This window comes from Salvia hispanica, chromosome 2, assembly GCF_029641045.1.
Source record: "Salvia hispanica isolate PSC_SH4W2 chromosome 2, Shi_PSC_v1, whole genome shotgun sequence".
NCBI classification, from domain to species: Eukaryota; Viridiplantae; Streptophyta; class Magnoliopsida; order Lamiales; family Lamiaceae; genus Salvia; species Salvia hispanica.
In genome coordinates this window covers 6,046,495-6,065,922 of record NC_142693.1, presented here as the reverse complement: position 1 = coordinate 6,065,922, position 19,428 = coordinate 6,046,495, and the positions used below count along the sequence as shown (strand labels likewise).

Genomic DNA, 19,428 nt, shown 5'->3' with positions numbered 1-19,428 from the left:
GTGGGTCCTACTTTTAAAGTATTAGTTTTATAATAAAATATGAGTATGAATGAATTAGTGGAATATGAGGTCTACTATAAAAAATGGTAAAAATGAAGTGAGACAAATTATGTATGACGGCCCGAAATGAAATACTGGATCAAATTATCTTGGATGGAGGGAGTAACAGAGGAAACAAAAATTCTACTTTGTTAGCTTTTTTTGAATTGCACTACTATCCACTCAATGGCGTATTAATGGGCTCAGGCCCATTTATTTCATTTTCAGAATTTTTAATCAAGTAAATAAATGAGCTCTGGCTTGAAAATGGGCCTTAAGGCCCAATTTTATGAAGAGAGTTCTTCCTCTTTCCCACAATTCCTCTTTGCTGCCAAAAGCTTCTGTAATATGCGGCGGTGAGTCCAAAATTGAAACCTCTTCCGACGAAGTACGCCGGCGGACTGGCTTCCGACGTTGTCTCCGGCAACATCCGAATGTCTGCTGCTGTGCTCCGTCTGCATAGGAGCCTCAAGGTCTGCTATTTCTGCCCCCTCTCTCTCCACCTCACCTCAGAAACCCTAGCGCATTTGCTCTCTGTTTATCATCAATCGATGAAGTGTGCTTATTTCAGCAGTTCGAGCTCGTTCAATGTCGGTTCAAAATCCGATTTCCTATGTCAATTTTCGCCTTTTACCAGTAGTAGCTCCGGTAGCAATGCGATTAACTCAAACGAGAGGCGTATGCTCGCCGTCGGAATTTCGAGGATGATCAAACTGGAGGAGAGAGACCTCCTCATTCGGGTGTCTAGAGGTTTTTCTCCAATTGCCATTGCGGAAATCATGGTTTCGCTTCACGAGCGGGAGGTTGCATTTGCATTTTTCAAATATGCTTTTCGTGATCACTCGGACTTCCTAGTCAGGTGTTATTGCGTCGTCGTGCATTCGTTAGTAGCGAAAGATTTTAGGCGATTAGCTCAGGATGTGCTTACATGGATGATACGGGGAATAGGAGAGGAGAGGAGCTATGTTCTTGTATGGAGAGAAATCTTTAGCACTGCAATGGACTTTTATATTCTCGATGCACTAATGCGCTCTTTTACGAATGCAGAGATGGCATCTTGTGCCCTGGAGGTTTTGGATAGGATGAGAGGAGTTGGTGGTAGGCCGAGTTTATCAGCTATTTGTTGTTTGATAAAGTTGTTACTACGGTTTGGTGATTATAGCAGTGTGTGGATGCTGTTCAAAGATATGATTTTTAAAGGACCCTTCCCTTCGAATTATGTTTACAATATGATGATTCTTGGATTTTGTAGGAGAGGCTGCATTCGGATTGCAGAAAGTTTGTTGTATGTCATGAGGAAGTTTGGGTGTGAGCCAGATGTATATACATATAATATTTTGATCAATGCATATTGTGTAAGGGGTTGGACTTGGGAAGCATTCAGTTGGGTGCATTTGATGTTCGAAAGTGGCTGCACTCCAAGCTTTGCTACATTTTGCACGTTTATCAATGCTTTTTGCAAGGAGGGTAATATTGCTGAAGCAAATAAAATCTTTCATTGGATGCAAGAATTGGGTGTGTCTCCAAACACTGTATTGTATAATGCCTTGATGGATGGCTATGTCAAGGCAAGAGAAATTGGTATGGCAAATGTGCTTTATGAAGAAATGAGAAGCAGGGGTGTTGCACCTGATGGTGTGACTTTTAACATCTTAGCTGCTGGTAATGAAAAGTACGGCAACGAGCAGGATGGGAACAGGTTGCTAAGGAGCTTTTCAGTGATGGGATCGGTTCAAGATTCTTCATTGCCTGATATACATATTGGAGGACTGTGTTGGGCAGGTAGATTGGATGAAGCTTTTGAACTATTGGGGTTCATGCTCGAGAAAGGAATCTCTATTAGTGTAATTTCATTTAACTCGTTAATTCTTGCCTACAGCAAAGCAGGTTTAGAAGACAAGGCTTTTGAAGTCTACAACTTTATGGTGAAAGTTGGCTTCACCCCCTCAGCTCCCACGTATACTTCACTTCTCTTAGGATTATCTAAGATCGGAAGGCTTCAAGAAGCCAAGTCGCTCATACAGAAGATGATACAAAATGGTTATCCCATCAGTAGAGCAGCTTTCACAGTGGTTCTGGATGGGTATATTAAGAAAGGAGACATGATGGGAGCTCACGGTCTTTGGGATGAAATGGAGATGCTCGGGATGGCTCCAGATGTTGTTGCTGTTTCTGCTTTCATTCAAGGCCTTTCCAAGGGGGGTTTTGTTCAACAGGCATACGATATGTATTTGAAAATGTTAAGCAAAGGGCTTGTGCCTAACAACTTTGTTTACAATTCCTTAATTTCCGGCTTTTGCAACTGCGGAGAACTAGATGAGGCATTAAGGCTGGAATTGGAGATGAGGAATAGGGGTTTACTCCCTGACGTGATCACATTCAATATTATTATCAAAGGTTTCTGCAAACAAGGAAGGATGAAATCTGCCATGGCCACCTACCTGGATATGCTAAGATGTGGATGGACCCCAGATAATGTGACTTACAACACTTTGATTAGTGGATACTGCAAGCAACTTGACATGTTAAATGCGGAAAATTTGGCAAATACAATGCAAAATAGTGGCTGGGGTCCAGATATTACAACTTACAACATACAGATTCATGGTTATTGCAGAAGCCGAAGGATGAATAGAGCTATAATGATGCTTGATGAGCTAGTTTCTGCTGGAATAGTTCCAGATACAGTTACCTACAACACTCTGTTGAGTGGTGTCTGCCATGATATACTAGATCATGCAATGATTTTGACAGGAAAATTGCTGAAGATGGGTTTTGTTCCAGATTTAGTTACGACTAACTTACTGTTGTCTAATTTACGCAAGCATGGTTTACCGCACAGGGCAGCAATGTGGGCGCAGAAGTTGAGTGAGATATCTTTTGAGTTTGATGAGATAACACATAAGATATTGGATAGAGCATATAATGATTTAGAAGATGTTGAATCTACAAAAGAAATAACAGGGAAGAGTCTCTTTTTGGACCTCCTCATGTACATGACTTATGACTTCATATACAGAAACAAGGTTATTCAGAAAATGAGTTCTAACCCCATTGGGTTTACTGATTATCTGTCCAGCATGAATGTGGAAGCTGTCTGCAGATAAGTTAATGAAATTATTGCTTCATGGTTTTTGGTGGCCAACCAGAATATTTCTGATGAGGACCAGCCTGATTTTTCCCTTGCACCAGTATTTAGAAGTCTGAACACATGATTTCTGGGTGTGCATCTAGGTTTCCTTGATGAGGAAATGGCCAAGTCTTTCTTCGCCGGCTTGCTTACTATGTCATTTTGAAACGTAAAATGAGGTGAAAACACTTATACCATTTTGGTTATCTAGCTGGTTAAACATATTGTCCTGCTTGTTATTGTCTAGTTAATTTGTTCCATGTGTTACACATTGATACTTCTTCAATACTAGATTTTATGTTGGAGTGCATATCCTTAACTCGTAAGTGTTGGCTCCTTTGATGTTTTGTTTGCTTTATCTTTTCAATATATTTCCATTTTACCTATGCCTTGTTCCATTTTGCTAAACAAGTTTCTCGAACTTGATCAATGAGCAATCTGAATCACATATTTGTAACTTCTCTCAAAAGTCTCTATGTGCTTTATTTAGACTACAATATTTGTGTATGCATATCTTATCTGATTACAGAATGTGACAGAATTAACTTTTCGCTGTCTGTTGAAGCAGTATATTGTTTTCAGTTTTGAGAAGATTGTCTTGACATTACCTTCATGTCTGTATAGGTGAGTTTTCTTCACTGAAAATGTATCATGATTTGTGATCTTGATATAGGAAGGAAATCTGTCCCAGCATCCATACGGGCTTGAAGAAGATAGAATCCTCACATGGGAGGTGAGAATTATCTCTCAAACCTGCAGATTCCTTTCATTATATTCGGTATTCTAGGCATATACAGACTGAAACATCTTGTATTGCAAAATCTTTGAAGCAAGTTTATGTGATTAACAGTACTTAGACAGGCTATATAAATTTGCATTCTATCATTTATGAGTTGGAGAAAGTTCAGTTTAGAATTTTGATACACTCACCAAGAATTTGTTTCTACATCTGTTATCTTTTTTAATAGGTTTGGAGTGCTGCTACTCTTTTCCTTGGATCATTCTACCAAGCTAGATCAGTTTTCCAGTACCCAAAATTCGCATGGGATGAAGTTAGCAGTAGGCTACAAAGACTAACGTACTTAAGCTCGATAGAAAGAGCTCCCGTTAATGAGTATGTAAACTATTTTCATCTTTGCCATTGTTTTCGGACTCACATGTTACTGGTGTTCAAGTATATATCCACCCCCTACAGTTCGAATTACCTTGTTCTTCAATGTAGTAGGCAAGCAGGCAAAATGTAAATAGCAGCATTCAAAGAATTATAGATAGAATCAGAAAGGTGTACTCATGTCCCTCAGCATCAGAAAACTTGATGCAACATTTTGGCTATTTTAAGATGTACTAATATTTTGTGGAAGCTGATCTCTCTCTCTCTCTCCTGGTTTAGTTATGTACATAGGGTTCGTCTGTCAGAATTTCGATAGCTCGAGGAGATTGTTTTCATGTATAGTTAATAGAAGCATCAAAAAAGTTGAGTCACAGTAGAAGATTTTCTCATGTAAATACTCATAGAATAGAAACCTACATAATAGTTTGGGGAAAAACCCCTTGTCCCTAGCCTCACAACTTCTTCGTCTTACCTATTATATAAAATCTAATTATTGACTTCCTACTAAAGTACTAACATACTATAGTATATTACAACATTGAGGTATGAAACGGGAGTTGTGGTCCTTTTAAAGATGAGACGTAGTAGTTTTAGCCCAAACCTCGACAAAGCTAGTTATTACTATGTTACTTTAGCCCTTTGCATCATCATAAACCTTCTTGTGTTCACTCCATCCAAATTCTCACTGATCTTAGCCAAGTGGGCGAATCTCCGTTTGATCGATGCGGCCATTTGCTCTGCCGGCGCAGGACTATCTTCAACATCCTCCAAATACTTCATCGGCGGGCTCTCCACACACGCTGCTGCCTCAGCAATAATGTCCTTGAGAGCCTCCACCACCTTACTCATTTTTGGCCTATCCTTCCCACTTCTCACCAAACAACTATCTGCTAATTTAGCAACTTTACGAGCTGCACTTAACGGGTAGTTGTTTTCGAGTCTCGGATCAATGATTGTGCTGAATCTTCGACTATCAGCATGGTTCTGTTTCACCCACTCCAGTAGCTTCTGCTCCGGTTTGGGGAGTTCTCGTTCCAGAGATCGTCTTCCTGTCAACATCTCATACACCACCACACCAAAGCTCCACACGTCGCTCTTGGAGGTGAGATGCCCCGTCTCTATATAGTCCGGGGCGGCATATCCATATGTTCCAACAACCTGTAAAACACGAAAGCATTTGTCATCAAGCAACTTTCATACGAGATACACGAGTGTTAAAGCTTTTGTAATTAAAACGGTCTACTTAACAAAATGAAAATACCGCGGTTGAAACATGCGTATGACCAGCAGTTGGTCCCTCCCTAGCAAGCCCAAAGTCCGACAGCTTCGCCTTGAATTCCCCATCCAGTAGAATGTTCGATGACTTGAAATCACGATAGATCACCTGAAACAGCATAGTGAACAACAGTCAGTAACTAGGATCAACATCAATTTCAAAGGTGACTGATTATTTACAAAGATCGATTCCTGATAACTTCAATAATTTTCAAGGATAAGATTAAATAAAGAACCTAAGCGATGATGAATATGCTTGAATCGAAGTAGTAACAACCAAAGCTTGCACTATCTTCTGAGGCAGGAACCCAAAACTTGAAAAGTCCTAAAAGTTAATTCAATGATAAGTGGCAAAAAGATTTGAAGGTGAAACCTGGATTTCCAACTCTTCGTGAAGATAAGCCAATCCTTCCGCTGCCCCGAGTATTATTTGCAATCTTCGCTCCCAGGATAACGTTGAACCAGCCCTATTGAAAATGTGCTCCTCCAGGCTCTTCTTTGGCATATATTCATACACGAGTAGCCTCTGTATGCCTCGTTCTGCATCAACAGCACAGTATCCTATCAGCTTGACCAAATTTGGATGATCCACGACCCCAAGAAGCTGCACTTCTGCTACCCATTGTTTGTGACCCTAATACCGTCAAAACAAAACCACACACCTTTTCAGTGGGATGAACCTTGGCATTACTAGATACTGTCACGGGTCGAGAACATGAACAGCATGTAACATACAGCGAGCATTGCTTTCGTTTTACTGAGGCATGTAAATAAAATCTCTAATCTTGCTTTCCCATCCCCTTCCCCCATATATTTCTACACCAATTTCTTATTAGATGCATCTCAATTCCAAAATGGCAGTCTCTCATGCCTAAAGGAGTTAAAGATTTCATTCACTCACATGGAAATCATTATACTATATACTAACATGCTTAACAACTAATCCCCAATTTCAAATCCACCATATATTTTCAGCACAAATTTCTTTAGTTTACTAGCAAGACCACATAATAAAAGTGAATAAAAAATGGAAAAAGAAAACATAATATTACCTGACAGCCATCTTTGCTGAGTTTTTTTATCGCAACAATCATGGGGTCACCATCCTTGCCCTCAGGAGGCTTGATTGTTCCTTTGTACACACATCCAAAACCTCCCTCACCAATCTTAAGCAATCTGTTGAAGTTATTAGTCGCTTGCTTCAGCTCTGCAAATGTAAAAACTCTCAAATTCTGCGCTTTTTCCTCATATATCTCCGTGATTCTGCGCGGCGGCGTAGCTGAACAGGATGATGTTGCCCTCTCAGATTCCGATACATCAAATTTGCTCTGGCTTTTCAATGTCGGGGCTGATTTCTGTAACCTAGTTTTACTCCTATCCTTGAATTGATTGAAACAATTCATTTTCAAGCAATTCGACTCCAACAAAACTTGATTCCGAGCTTCACTGCTGCCACATCAAATCCGATCTGATATCAAACTAAAGCCTCAGTTAAAGAAGACGAGTTTCCACTGTTCCACATGATTTCAGAATAAAAATTCCAAATCAGATAATATCAAATTAATTAAAAGTAAGTAGCAGTATTAAATTAAACATTATAGAAATGGATTTAGTTAGCGCTGGCAGTAAATCCGGTGGAAAGCAACACAGCTGGAAAAAAACAAAAAAATAATAAGAACGATTAATACCGATTGGAGCATCGAATAAAAACCAGATTGAAGACGGTAGCTGCTACAAGCAATCCAAAAATATCAAAGTAGTTCGCCTTTAATGAAAACAAATGCTAGTACTATGATACCTACATTTATTTCAAAGGATTCATCTCAATTTCTATCTGAAAAACTGCAATTCTTCTTTAGATTTTGCTTTCTGTCTCTCTCAATTTGCTGCTGATAATGATAAATGATGCTTACAGTGATAATGATAATTGATAAACGATGGCAGTGAATAACCGTTGAATTAGGTGGGTGGTGGTTGGTTTGAAAATTGGGACCCGTTTGAATAATTAGAATTCCACCTTATACCTATTTTACACTACATTTTCTAAATTCAGTACGAAAAAAATAAAAAAATTGATGCAATTCTTCCACATTAATTAATGCTCTACATTCTACCCTACATTTCTACTCTATATTAATTTGTGTGCTTTTCAATTCACATTTAATTTGGCCATTTTGGGGGAATTTCATCTCGATAAAATATCTCATTAAAAAAATCACCGTAACATAATATATTCAAGAAGAACATATGATAATAAGTAGTTTATGACTAGTCCATTATTGCTATCTGGGTAATGTTTGACTACTTTTTGTTTGTGTGCAACAACCTACATGACTATTTTTTTCATGGGTGGTCTTATTATATGATTGGATTTGAATGAAGTATTTACGTGTGATATGATCAATAATAATAAGATCATTGATCATACCAAAATCCATGTCTTTCTAGAAACAAATATGAATGGATTTGATAACTATTTATTTTTATAAGAAAAATCAAACTAAGAGGGCCAAAAACAGAAACAAAATTGAATTAAGGAAAAACGTGTAAGTAATATTTTTATTTTATTTATTTGACGCAGATGGATACGGATGGACTTCAGTTCAAATTTGTTTAGATTGTTTATATTTTATGCATATAACATTAATGTATTTTTGTCCATGACAAAAAAATATTTTCAGTGATTGAAATAGTATAAAGTTTTATAGCATAACGTATTAAATGCCTCGTTCATACATCAATATTAGTCAAGAAAGCACGGCTTAAAAATAGCACCATTCCATTGGCGTCCTGGCTGACTTTTTATTCGCATGTAATATGTACTGCGGTGGGTGGGGTTCAATTTACTAAATAAAATAATAGTACAAGATACAATCTAAAATTAATTTGTAATATTATTTTAATTATAGGGAGTTAGCTATGATTAATTATTCCATGATTATTCATCTAAGATTGAACTGATGGACTAATTCTTATGAACCAAACACACTATCTATTTAATCCAAGATACAATCCTACAAATCGAACATCCCCTATATATATTACTAATGACAATTTGAACAAATTGGTAACAAATAAAATTAATACTTAAGCATAAAAACATAAACTTATAAAAGTATACTACTAACTTTAAAAAAAATCCAGTCATTGTGCGATTAAAAAAATGACTTTGCAATTGTTTAAATCACAATATGGCATGAAGTATTTAATTAGTAAAGAATGAGGTTCATCTTATTAAAAAGAGAAGAACTTTTAAAATTAGAAAATGCATATTTTTGTGGAAATGACTAAAAGAAATTAGTGCACACTCTTGTGGGATGAAGTGAGTATGATTTTATCCGTGTGCATTTTTCATATTATCAATATATTGATCAAAGAAATATATTATCGCTAGCTAACCAAGAAGGTTTTTATAATTGATGTTGGTTTTCCCAATCAACCTGTGTTATGAATAATTTCTTAATTAAATTAGGTCACCAATTTAGTATATAGTCGAGTCACACGATAGGTTCCACACGTTGGTCCAGTTTTAAATGTTAACAGTCATAGGTACTACCTTCTAGAAAGTCTAAAAATAATTGAGTTACTACATTTCTTTTTGAATTGTCCACTCTACATTTCTTTTTGAATTGTCCCAAATAATTGAGTTACATTTTTTTTAAATTGTCTCAATAAATAAGTTATTTTTATTTTAATTTTTTTGCAAAAGCTCTAACTTATCTCATATGGAGGAGTCTACTTTAGTCTTTCTTCCTCCCTCTTATTCTATTCATTTTCTTACTCTTTCCTCTTTACTGTTTATTTTAATTTCTTAATTTCTGTGGCAAAAAAAATATCTGAATTATCTGAAACGAATGAAGTATAAAAAACATTTTCAAGCAAATAAATGGAGTAATTAATTTCCAACCATTATGTATTAGAAACATGAAAATAGTACTTTCGACTTAAGTCAATTCAGAAATCTCCAGTTACGTCCTATCGAATTATATTCTTTGGAAAAAAATAGTACTAATATACTTCAACAAAATTGAAAGTTGTCACTTACAATGGTAGAGGAAAATAAAACGACAATTCACGATTTAAAGTTAAAACTTAACGTTGAATATATTTCTCATGTTTCAACGTCAATAGTAGAGTGATGTTTCCAATGGTTAGAGTATAATTAATTAATTAATCATTATAGTACTCCGCTAAATCCCATCGAGCTGGGGGATTTTCACATGGCATAATAGAAGAGTGATTAGATGTATTAGTTGTGACATTTTATTAACAATGATGGATAAAAAAAAAATTATTACCCTCCTGTCCAATCTCAAGTGATTGACTACTTTGGTATGTCTACTTTGGTACGTGCTGAAGAAAAATTATAATAAATAGTTAAAGTGGAGAGAAAATAAAGTAAGTAAGAGAATAATATATAGGGATGGTTCGGTACGGTATACCGTACCGGGAGTGCATACTGTATACCGTACCGAAAGTTACGGTATGACAAAAACCATACCGATACCGTACCGTAAGTTTCGGTATACCGGAGTTCGGTATACCGGAAATTCGATATGGCAGTTTTCCATACCATTACCATACCGTGTTATCGGTATACCGTACCGCATTTCGGTATACCGAACTGCGATATGGCATTCCGATATACCGTTATACCGTGTTTTGCGGTACGGCATACCGTTATACCATTATACCGTGAAAAAATCTATTATATCCAAAATATTAAAAAAAAATCTAGTTTTCAACTACTTTAAAAAATAGGGTTCCCAATTTTGATTCTTTTATTTTTGTATAATAAAAATTCTTATTTTTTGAAATTTAGTTTAAATATAACATATATATATTTATATATTATATATATCAATCGGTATACCGGTATACCACGGTATACCGAAGCATCGGTATACCGCGGTATGAGAAATCTAATACCGTTACCGTACCGATCTCTATCGGTACGGTACGGTATACCGAAAAAACGGTATTTTCGGTACGGTAAGTCCGGTATTCCGGTATAATTCCCCAACCCTAATAATATAGATACGACTCTCTTCTATATTATACTCTTTCTTACTTTATTTTCTATTCATTTTAACTATGTATTATCATCTTCATAAAACAACCGACAAAAAAAATCAATCACTTTAGCTGGAACAACGCATAAGTTGTATTTTTAATTTTTTAAAATTAATACCCTCTACGCCTAGACCACGTGGACAAATTTCCTTATATATGTGCTTGTAGTGCTTTGGAATTGGAAGTAAGTGAACAGTTATCACATTAGGTGATATAGTGTGTTTCTTTCTACAGACCTTACCGCTTATAAGTATCATGAGTTCATGACCATGAAACATGCCAATCTATTCACACCAAATTTATAGCTTCTCATTGCTGGCTACTATTCTACCCCCTCCGTCCCACTTTTGCCATTTTCGTCATTCCCTCGTTAATTATTCAATTTCACTTTTTACCATAAATATTAAATAGGCCTAACATTTCATTAACTCATTTCAATCACATTTTATTATAAAATTACTATGAATATTATATAAAGTGTGACTCATATTCCGTTACACTTATCAACACTTACATTTCTTAAAATCAGTGTCGGGACAAAGTAGACAATTTCGGGGGACAGGAAGAGTATTATATTAAGTTTTAAGAAATTTTACAAATCAAAGTACAAAGTGGATTAGAAAAGTTAGTTGGAGACCCGCTTTAATATAGTACTACTAATTATTAATTAGTACTATAAATGTTAGTACTAGATTTATTTATAAAAAATACTAGTAGTAGTAAGTATTATTTGAGGTGTTTCTGTTGCAAGACTAAACCATTTTTCAGTTTGTCCAAGTTAATTAGAGTGAAGGCATTGTGATGATAAAATTCTTCACAGACCAAAATACAGAAACCTAATATGCGATGGAAATTATACTTAATGTGGGTATAGTAATTCAACCATAAAACAATATACTCCCAAATTTTCCTATTTTTGATTCAATATTAATAATCTTGACACATCGTTATAAAAAAAATTGGCTACTAGGTTATTTGAGTGTTTTCGAACTTAAAAAAGCAGATCAAGAGTTATAACAACCAAGATGACTATACTTGTTGCAACTTGAAAGTAAAATTCAGTTTATCGTAACTTATAGTACTTTCATTTTGGGAAGTTCTAACATAATTCAGTTATTTTTATATTATATGGTAACATTTTTCTCTCTCTTGCTTTACTCTTTTACTTTTTTATCTCTCTTATTCTTTTATCTGTCTACTTAACACATCAAACATCTATTTCTAAACTTCGGGCTAGAAAGTTCCGCCTTAATTATGAGGGAACGGAAGAAGTAGCTTTTATTAAAGAGTGAACTACAAAATTGGCCTCTACGTACGGCAAGTCGCATGTTAGAGGTACCCATGTTTAAAAAAAGAGTAATGATAAACAACCAAATTTTGTACAACCAAAATAAGGTTATATTAATAATTTGATATATTAATTATATATTAAAATTATAAATATAATAAGTGGATAAGTTAAAAAGACTAATTAGCCTTTAACCTTATTTTTTATTTTTATATTTGAATTTTATTTTCTATTATTTTTAAAATTTGAATTAAAATATGCACTAATTACATTTATGATTAAAAAAAAATAAAAAATTTCTACACAAATCATAAATATATAATCACAATATTATGCACTTTCCATGTACTATATATGCATCATATATTTTAATTAAATGCATAAATAGACCTATTTTTTATCAAATAAACTAATTTTTGGTTGTACAAAATTTGGTAACATAGATTTGTTGTTAAAAAAATGCATTGTAAGCCTCTACGTATGAGTATAATATCATTTCAAACCTTTTTTCACTATTTTGAGTCTTTTATACCCTTTTCCCCTTACATTATTTTTGTTGAAACAAATATACAACGGAAATATAACAAGCAAAATCAATGACCAAGGTTATACATCCGATACAAATGTACAATGGAAGTATAAATGACGCCTCTATTTTGATTAGTTATTATTGTAATTTGTAAATGACATTTTTGAATTTAATAAAGTTTCCCTGATTAAATAACACTCAATACCCATTGATGTCTTATTTTACGTTTTCCACCAGATAAATGATTGTGTCATTAGGATTAATAACAATTAATTAAGATTAAGTAGATTAAAATTCAAACTGCCAAAGCGTTCCCGCCTCGAGAGTCGAGACATTCCTCTTCCCACACTCCACCCCATGACTGAATGCAGCTGCATCATAGCAAAAAAACGGAAAAGATTATGTCATCTCAACTACATAGACATAAATATGATTAGGGATGGTGGGTAAACCAATCAGTCAAGACTCAAAAATGTAATTGAATGATTTGAATCAATCCATTGAATAGCCAATACGAGAATTCTTCATTTTCAACATTCGTTTCATTCACCCAATTCCAACCTTGATCAATCTTCATTTTGTAGGTATTCCTCTCCTCTTTTCTTCTTCTTCCTCTTTCTGGCTAAGGCATACAATTATTTCAATCATTTATTTTTCATGGATCAAAATTAAATGTGTTGATGCATGAGTTTTACTAGTATCTGTTAGTTTGAAAAAGCTTTTTTTTTTTAATCTTGGTAAGATTCACATTTGTTAAGAAAATGGCAATATACGGGGGTGGAAAGCTATTCACCATTGCACATTTGTTCGAGACCCTTGATGAGTCCTTCAAGGCTGAGCTCGATGCAAGTAGCGATGCCAGTTCTCTAATCAGCCTCCTCAGAGTGCCCAAAGCATTCATCTTAAGACCGCTCCTACGAGCTCTCTTAGAGCACTACAGCTCTGAAAAACATGTATTTGTGTTTGGCCATTGCCATCTCAATGTCACATTGGAAGATGTTCTTTATTTGACTGGCTTGCCAATTTGGGGTCAACCAGTGATCAACTCCAATAGTCGCGACGAACATGCCTTCACGCGGGTGTTTGGGGAACACAAGAACAGAACTGTATCCATGGAGCAACTAAGAGGCATTGCAAAGGATGTGACCAATGATTATAGGAAGAGAAAGATTGCGGTGTTACTTATTATTATCTCATGCTTCATTGTACCGCCCTCTTCTGGTAGGCAAATCGACACCACCTATGTCCAATTCGTCGAAAAATTGGAAGATGTCGACTCGTATGCTTGGGGAGCAGCGCTGCTAGCCTTTCTCTACTCGGGGATAAGTAACTGTAAGGGTGTAAATCCTCCTAAGAGGGTGGTTGATGGAAACCTTTGGGTGCTTATGGTATGTTAATCTGTTTGTTTTGATTATTGGTTTTGACGTAATGATAGACATACTACGTGACAATATGTTTCGACCATTAAATTTTTGCTATTTTTTGGTAGTGTTTTTTCTTGATTCGCATCCCAAAGTTGCGAGAAGCCATTGGAGTTGAGTTGAAGCAGGAGGACCGTAGAGTGCCTCTCCTGCTTTGGGTTGTGGAGAAAGTGCAAAGGATTTCTCACAGTCGCAGAGTCATGAACACGGAGGCAGTAAAAGAGATTCTTCAAAATCTCACTGAAGATGTAAGTTGATTATATAGTTACCTCTAACTTGTTTTAAACTTGAGCTCAGATTTAATTTTGAGTTGCTTGCATGAGCAGGATATCTTATGGTCACCGTACTCTCCATCCCTCTTGCCTCGTTCCCTACGGCCTCAAGTGCAATTTGGGACTCTTCTAGCCCCAATGTTTTGCAACAACTATGTGGTACATCATAGACCACACCTCGTTGCAAGACAATTCAATGTGTTTGATGATCGTATCCTGTCAACGTTACGATGGAAAGAATATGAAATCAAAGTGAAGCAAAACAAGGGGCTGAAGCAACACGACTTCACAAAAATTTATGAGAAAGAGCTGCAGCTTTGGGGACAGAAGCAGCTAGCGCAGGACCTCATGTGTCGTGTCCCCCAAAAGCGCGTTACGAGATCAAGAAAGAGTACGACTCGTAACGATGCCAACACATCCCTTGGGGAGCCTCACCCCTGTCAGAGTAGTCCAGAAAGGATCATGGAAGATCATATAAAGAAGCAAAAGGGTAATTTTATTTTACTTCAGTAGTTCAGTGTTTCTTTATTAGTCTTTTTTTTGTTTTAGTTTACCTATAATCAGTTTTTCTTTAATGTTGCTTGAAGGATGCATGACAATTTATGTGTTTACATCTCTGTTCTTTCTTTAGTGAACAATGATGGGTCCGAGTTCAGGGATTTGAGAAGACTTGCTTTGGAGGTTGGGCCCTCAGCCTGTCAAGAACAAGATGAAGAACATACTGCTTCCACTTCTGCAAAGAATGTCGGAAGAGAGAGCACGAAAATGTCATATTCTAAAAAGAATGATAGAAACAGAAAAAAGAGAAAAAATTCTGACTCAAACGAAGTTATTTGCTCTTCCTCGAGCACTGAGTCCAATAGTAATGATGTTAGTACATCTCAGAAATATTCTGAAGTCAGGCGGACTCGATCAAAGATGAGGAGCATAAAAGAGGAATCAGAAGTTGGCAATGTCTCGTTGGGTTTATCAACTGATTTTGAAGTGGAGAGTTCTGACAATGACATAGAGTTGGTGAGCTTGCACGTTGAGGCAGGCAAAGTCCGTGAACAGAACGAAGAAATGAATACAACTCTTCACTATGATGCTGATGCAGAAGAGGGATTGAAAGTGAGAAATACTCAAAACGGTTACAATCATAGTGCTGATGATTCTAAGGAAAGTGCTGAATTAAACGGTTCGAATTTATATGCTTGTGCTGAAACTGCAGACATGGCTAATGAGAGCATGCCAACTGGAGCAAATGAGGCAGCTATTCTTTCCCAGTCGAACGATGGTCATAAGGAAAGAAATGAAGCAGCAGAAACTTCAGAGAAGGTTCCAACCGGACAAAATGAAGCAGTTCCTCCCTCCGACTCAAAAGATGATGAGGCATGCGAAGTCTGTGAAGAGAATGGAGAAACGGATACAAATTTTCACCATGACACTGATGCAGAAGATGGCTTGAAAGAAGATACATGCTCAAAGCATTCAAATACTCAAAACGGCTGCAATCACAGTGCTGATGATTCTAAGGAAAGTGCTGAATTAACCAGTTTGAATTTTTGTGTTTGTGCCAAGTCTGAAGACATGGCTAAAACGAGTGTGCCAACTGGAGCAGATGAGGCAGCTCTTCATTCCCAATCGAATGATGGTTATTTTCATAGTGATGATGCTACTAAGGAAAGAAGTGAAGCAGCAGGATGTGCTGAGGATAAACTAACGCGCATGGTTAGTGAAGAGAAGGTTCCAACCGGACCAAATGAGGATGTTCCTCCCGCCTACTCAAAAAGAGCTGATTCAGATTCACATGATTCTGCTGAGGCTGAGGCTACAGATATGGCTGATGAAATCGAGGTGCCAATGACAAGAAAGAAAGTATTATCTAAACAAGTCAAGGGTAATAAAGTGATTTGTTTGGGAATAATAACATATCTATTTCAAAAAGAGCTAATCAAATCATGACTACAAAATATTCTATCAAAATAACTTCGATTGTGTTCCTTCCCTTCTTTGATGTACATCGTACATGAAAGATTTTATTGCTAATATTGCCAAGTTATTTTGATTTCAGATTTATGCAGTATGCTTGCAGATGATGTATTGCAAAGTAAACTAAATATTGCATCTCAAATGCAAACTACTCTTCCACTGAAGTTCAGGTTTGAAGACAAGATACCAGAACAGGAGGAAAAATCAGATTATGAAAAAGAGATTGACAGGTTATTTTGTGAACTAAACTGTGTGTGGGCATTGGATGAACAACAATCATTTGACAACCCCGAGGTTGGTCTAGCTAAAGCATTACATCCTAAACCATTCGCTTTCAATATTTGATAAGACTATTCTTTGTGTTTTGCTCCTCATTCTAGCAAACAAGCATGATTAAGAAAATAGATTATGACTTGACACCATTTTTCATGAGTTGCAGGAAATTTCAGAAAACGAAAAATTTCCTCGTGAAGAAACTCAGCATGCAAGATGTTCCAGAGGGAAACATGAATTAGTCTTAGAAGATGATGAAGGACTAATATGTAAATTCTGCCGTCATGTGGAACTTGGGCCGAAGGATGTCATGCCTGAATGGGTTAGTGTATTTTATATGACTGGTATCCATATCATACTATTATCAATAAAATTGTGAACTACTGCTGGAATAAAATACTTTCTGTAAATTGAATTTCATTTCTATTCGCTTTATATAGGCGAAGAGAACTTACAGGGGATCGGAAAGAAAAAGATGTTATGAATCAGAACCATGTCTAGAGAATGATGAACTTCACATATGCCCTCCAACCAATGATGATGCTGATTCTCGCAATCATTGTACTGCTATTGGTACTGTTTGGAGCATCAAATCAGGTATACGAGAGAGTTTGTATGAGCACCAGCGAGATGGATTCGAATTTCTATGGACAAACCTGGCAGGAAGCATCAATCTTGATGAACTGAAGAGCACCGATCCAGCTGGAGTGGGCGGATGCATAATATCTCATGCTCCGGGGACTGGGAAGACGCGTTTGACTATAGTTTTTGTTGAGACTTACTTCAAAATGTTCCCGAACTGCAGGCCCGTGATTATTAGCCCAGCCAGCACTCTCCTTGCCTGGGAAGAAGAGTTCAAGAAATGGAATGTTGAGTTCCCATTTCATAACCTGAGCAAGCTTGAGTTGTCAGGTAAGGAGGACAGAAATGCTCTGGTGTGTCTTCCTAAAAGCAGAAGTAAAGAACCGGAAGCTATTCGTATGATAAAGATATGGTCTTGGAGCAAGGGAGGGAGCGTTCTCGGAATCAGCTATGACTTGTTTGAGCAGTTAACGAGCGAGAGAAACAAAAAAAGGAAGAGAAACAAGAAGAGAAAGTGTGGTGATAGTGATTATAATGAGAAGATGAGAAGAATTCTCTTGGAAATGCCTGGACTGGTTGTTCTTGATGAAGGGCACACTCCTCGAAATGATAAGAGTAGCATTTGGAACGTTCTCCTCAAGCTTCAGACGGAGAAGCGCGTGATTCTTTCTGGAACACTTTTCCAAAACAACTTTGGCGAACTCTTCAACACGTTGCGCATAGTCAGGCCGGCCATTGCAGATGTGCTTGCACGAAAGAAGATCTTCGTGCCAAAGAAAATGTCATCGAGTAGTAAACATGAGGGAGAGCATTGGAAATCTTCTTTCGTCTCAGAAGATGTGGAATACCTAAAAAGTTGCATGTCACCGATTGTTCATTTGTATAGAGGCGCCGTTCTTCAGCAGAGTCTCCCGGGCTTGAGAGATTGCGTTGTCCTCCTCAAACCCCCTATGCTGCAGAAGAGCTTGATTGAGAGATTAGAAAGTTCCAACAACTTTAAGTTTCAATACGAAGTTGCTCTGATATCCGTGCATCCATACCTCTTCCTACGCTGTACAACAGAAGATCGAAGAGTTGTAGGACTGGACATGGCTGCAGTTGAGGCATCTAAGCTCGATCCCAACGAAGGCGTCAAGACAAGATTTCTCGTGGAGCTACTTCGTCACAGCATGGCAGTGAAAGAGAAAGTGCTTGTATTCAGCCAGTATAGTGAACCTCTTGAGCTTATAAAGGAACAGTTGAAACAAGTCTTCGAGTGGGTCGAAGGTAGAGAAGTTCTCCACATTCACGGGAAGCGTAACCAAAAAAAGCGCCAGGTTTCGATAGATTTGTTCAATGATCCACAGAGTGAATCCAAGGTCATGCTTGCGTCGACCAAGTGTTGCTCTGAGGGGATAAGCTTGGTTGGGGCTTCGAGGGTAGTCTTGTTGGACGTCGTCTGGAATCCCTCTGTGGAAAGGCAGGCAATATGCCGTGCGTATAGGATCGGGCAGAAGAAGTTTGTCCACACGTACCATCTGATGACTTCTGGGACGACTGAGGCCGACAAGTACTGCAGGCAAGCCGAGAAGGAGCGTTTATCTGAACTGGTGTTCTCTTCTTCAAATGAGAGCAACCAACATAAGAAACCTTGTTCGGATATCGAGGACAGGATCCTTGGAGCGATGATTTGAAAGGAATGTTTGAAAACATCATCAACCAGCCAAAGGAGACTGACCTAATTCAAACATTTGGCCTCACATCTTGAGCTATTTGACAAGCTCGTTAAGGTAATGTTGAAATATCGATGATTCGTGTAGAGTCTTCCACGCTATGCGCCTTTGCTTCGATATCATCCCTCTTCAAATTAGCTTCCTATCAAGATCGACCTTCGGCTTATCTTCTTTGCTTTCAACCTCCAATGCCGTTGCAAGTCCCCGTTACTCACATTTTCATGCGCCATAATCCGAAGTCGTTCTTGCCTGTAAACTTCTCGGCTTCGAATCTTGAAGCCATCGTCTTTTCGTAGTAGCAGAAAAGTAATCGAGATTTTATTGAAGTAATGCTCTTGAATTGTGCTCGATATCGACAAAACAGATCAGGGAAAGAGTGTGAATTGAAGTAACTACTTAACAACTCTAACAGCTTTTTAAAATCCCATCTAACGGCTACTTTGATCTAACGGTGGAGATTAAAAGCTTTTAACTAAAACCGATCAAACGGTTGCTGAACATCGAATTCCAGCTTCTCAAACATACTTCACCTTCTTGATTGAGCCATCACAAGTCTAACAAATAATATAGATTTCCGAAAGAGGAAAATTTTCCATAAGTTTGTTATTTTCCCACGAACTTTCAACATGGCAATAAAATATCATGAACTTTGCTTTAGTTTGTTATTTTCACCTGCAAAAAAATTTCAAAAAATAATATCATGATACCAATATGTTTTGTAATGTTTTATCAACTTTGAGAGCTTCAAGTTC

At 37.1% G+C, this 19,428-nt stretch overlaps 2 protein-coding genes and 1 pseudogene across 11 annotated transcripts; 2 read left to right on the top strand and 1 right to left on the bottom strand.

Moving 5' to 3' along the window:
• Positions 1-351: 351 nt before the first annotated feature.
• On the top strand, positions 352-4,529 carry LOC125221380 (uncharacterized). Of its 4 annotated transcripts, none has more exons than XM_089064401.1 (4): positions 362-512; positions 611-3,348; positions 3,794-3,902; positions 4,138-4,529. In XM_089064401.1, the coding sequence occupies exon 2, from the start codon at positions 720-722 to the stop codon at positions 3,144-3,146; it is 2,427 nt and encodes an 808-aa protein (XP_088920527.1). In that variant the 5' UTR covers positions 362-512; positions 611-719; the 3' UTR covers positions 3,147-3,348; positions 3,794-3,902; positions 4,138-4,529. The 4 variants fall into 4 exon arrangements, with proteins under 4 accessions (XP_047979458.2, XP_047979464.2, XP_088920527.1 ...); XM_089064402.1 differs by having other exon boundaries at positions 372-512; positions 614-3,348; XM_048123501.2 differs by having other exon boundaries at positions 352-3,348; positions 3,843-3,902.
• A 114-nt stretch (positions 4,530-4,643) lies between these two features.
• On the bottom strand, positions 4,644-7,502 carry LOC125221425 (putative serine/threonine-protein kinase PBL19). 7 transcript variants are annotated; one of them, XM_048123559.2, is made up of 5 exons: positions 7,358-7,502; positions 6,608-7,205; positions 5,929-6,189; positions 5,542-5,664; positions 4,644-5,438 (listed from the first exon to the last, which is right to left on the bottom strand). In XM_048123559.2, the coding sequence occupies exons 2-5, from the start codon at positions 6,956-6,958 to the stop codon at positions 4,902-4,904; spliced, it is 1,272 nt and encodes a 423-aa protein (XP_047979516.1). In that variant the 5' UTR covers positions 6,959-7,205; positions 7,358-7,502; the 3' UTR covers positions 4,644-4,901. The 7 variants fall into 7 exon arrangements, with proteins under 7 accessions (XP_047979516.1, XP_047979528.1, XP_047979535.1 ...); XM_048123571.2 differs by having other exon boundaries at positions 6,608-7,023; positions 7,358-7,501; XM_048123578.2 differs by having other exon boundaries at positions 6,608-7,004; positions 7,244-7,491.
• A 5,704-nt stretch (positions 7,503-13,206) lies between these two features.
• On the top strand, positions 13,207-18,825 carry LOC148931479 (uncharacterized; annotated as a pseudogene).
• Positions 18,826-19,428: the final 603 nt, after the last annotated feature.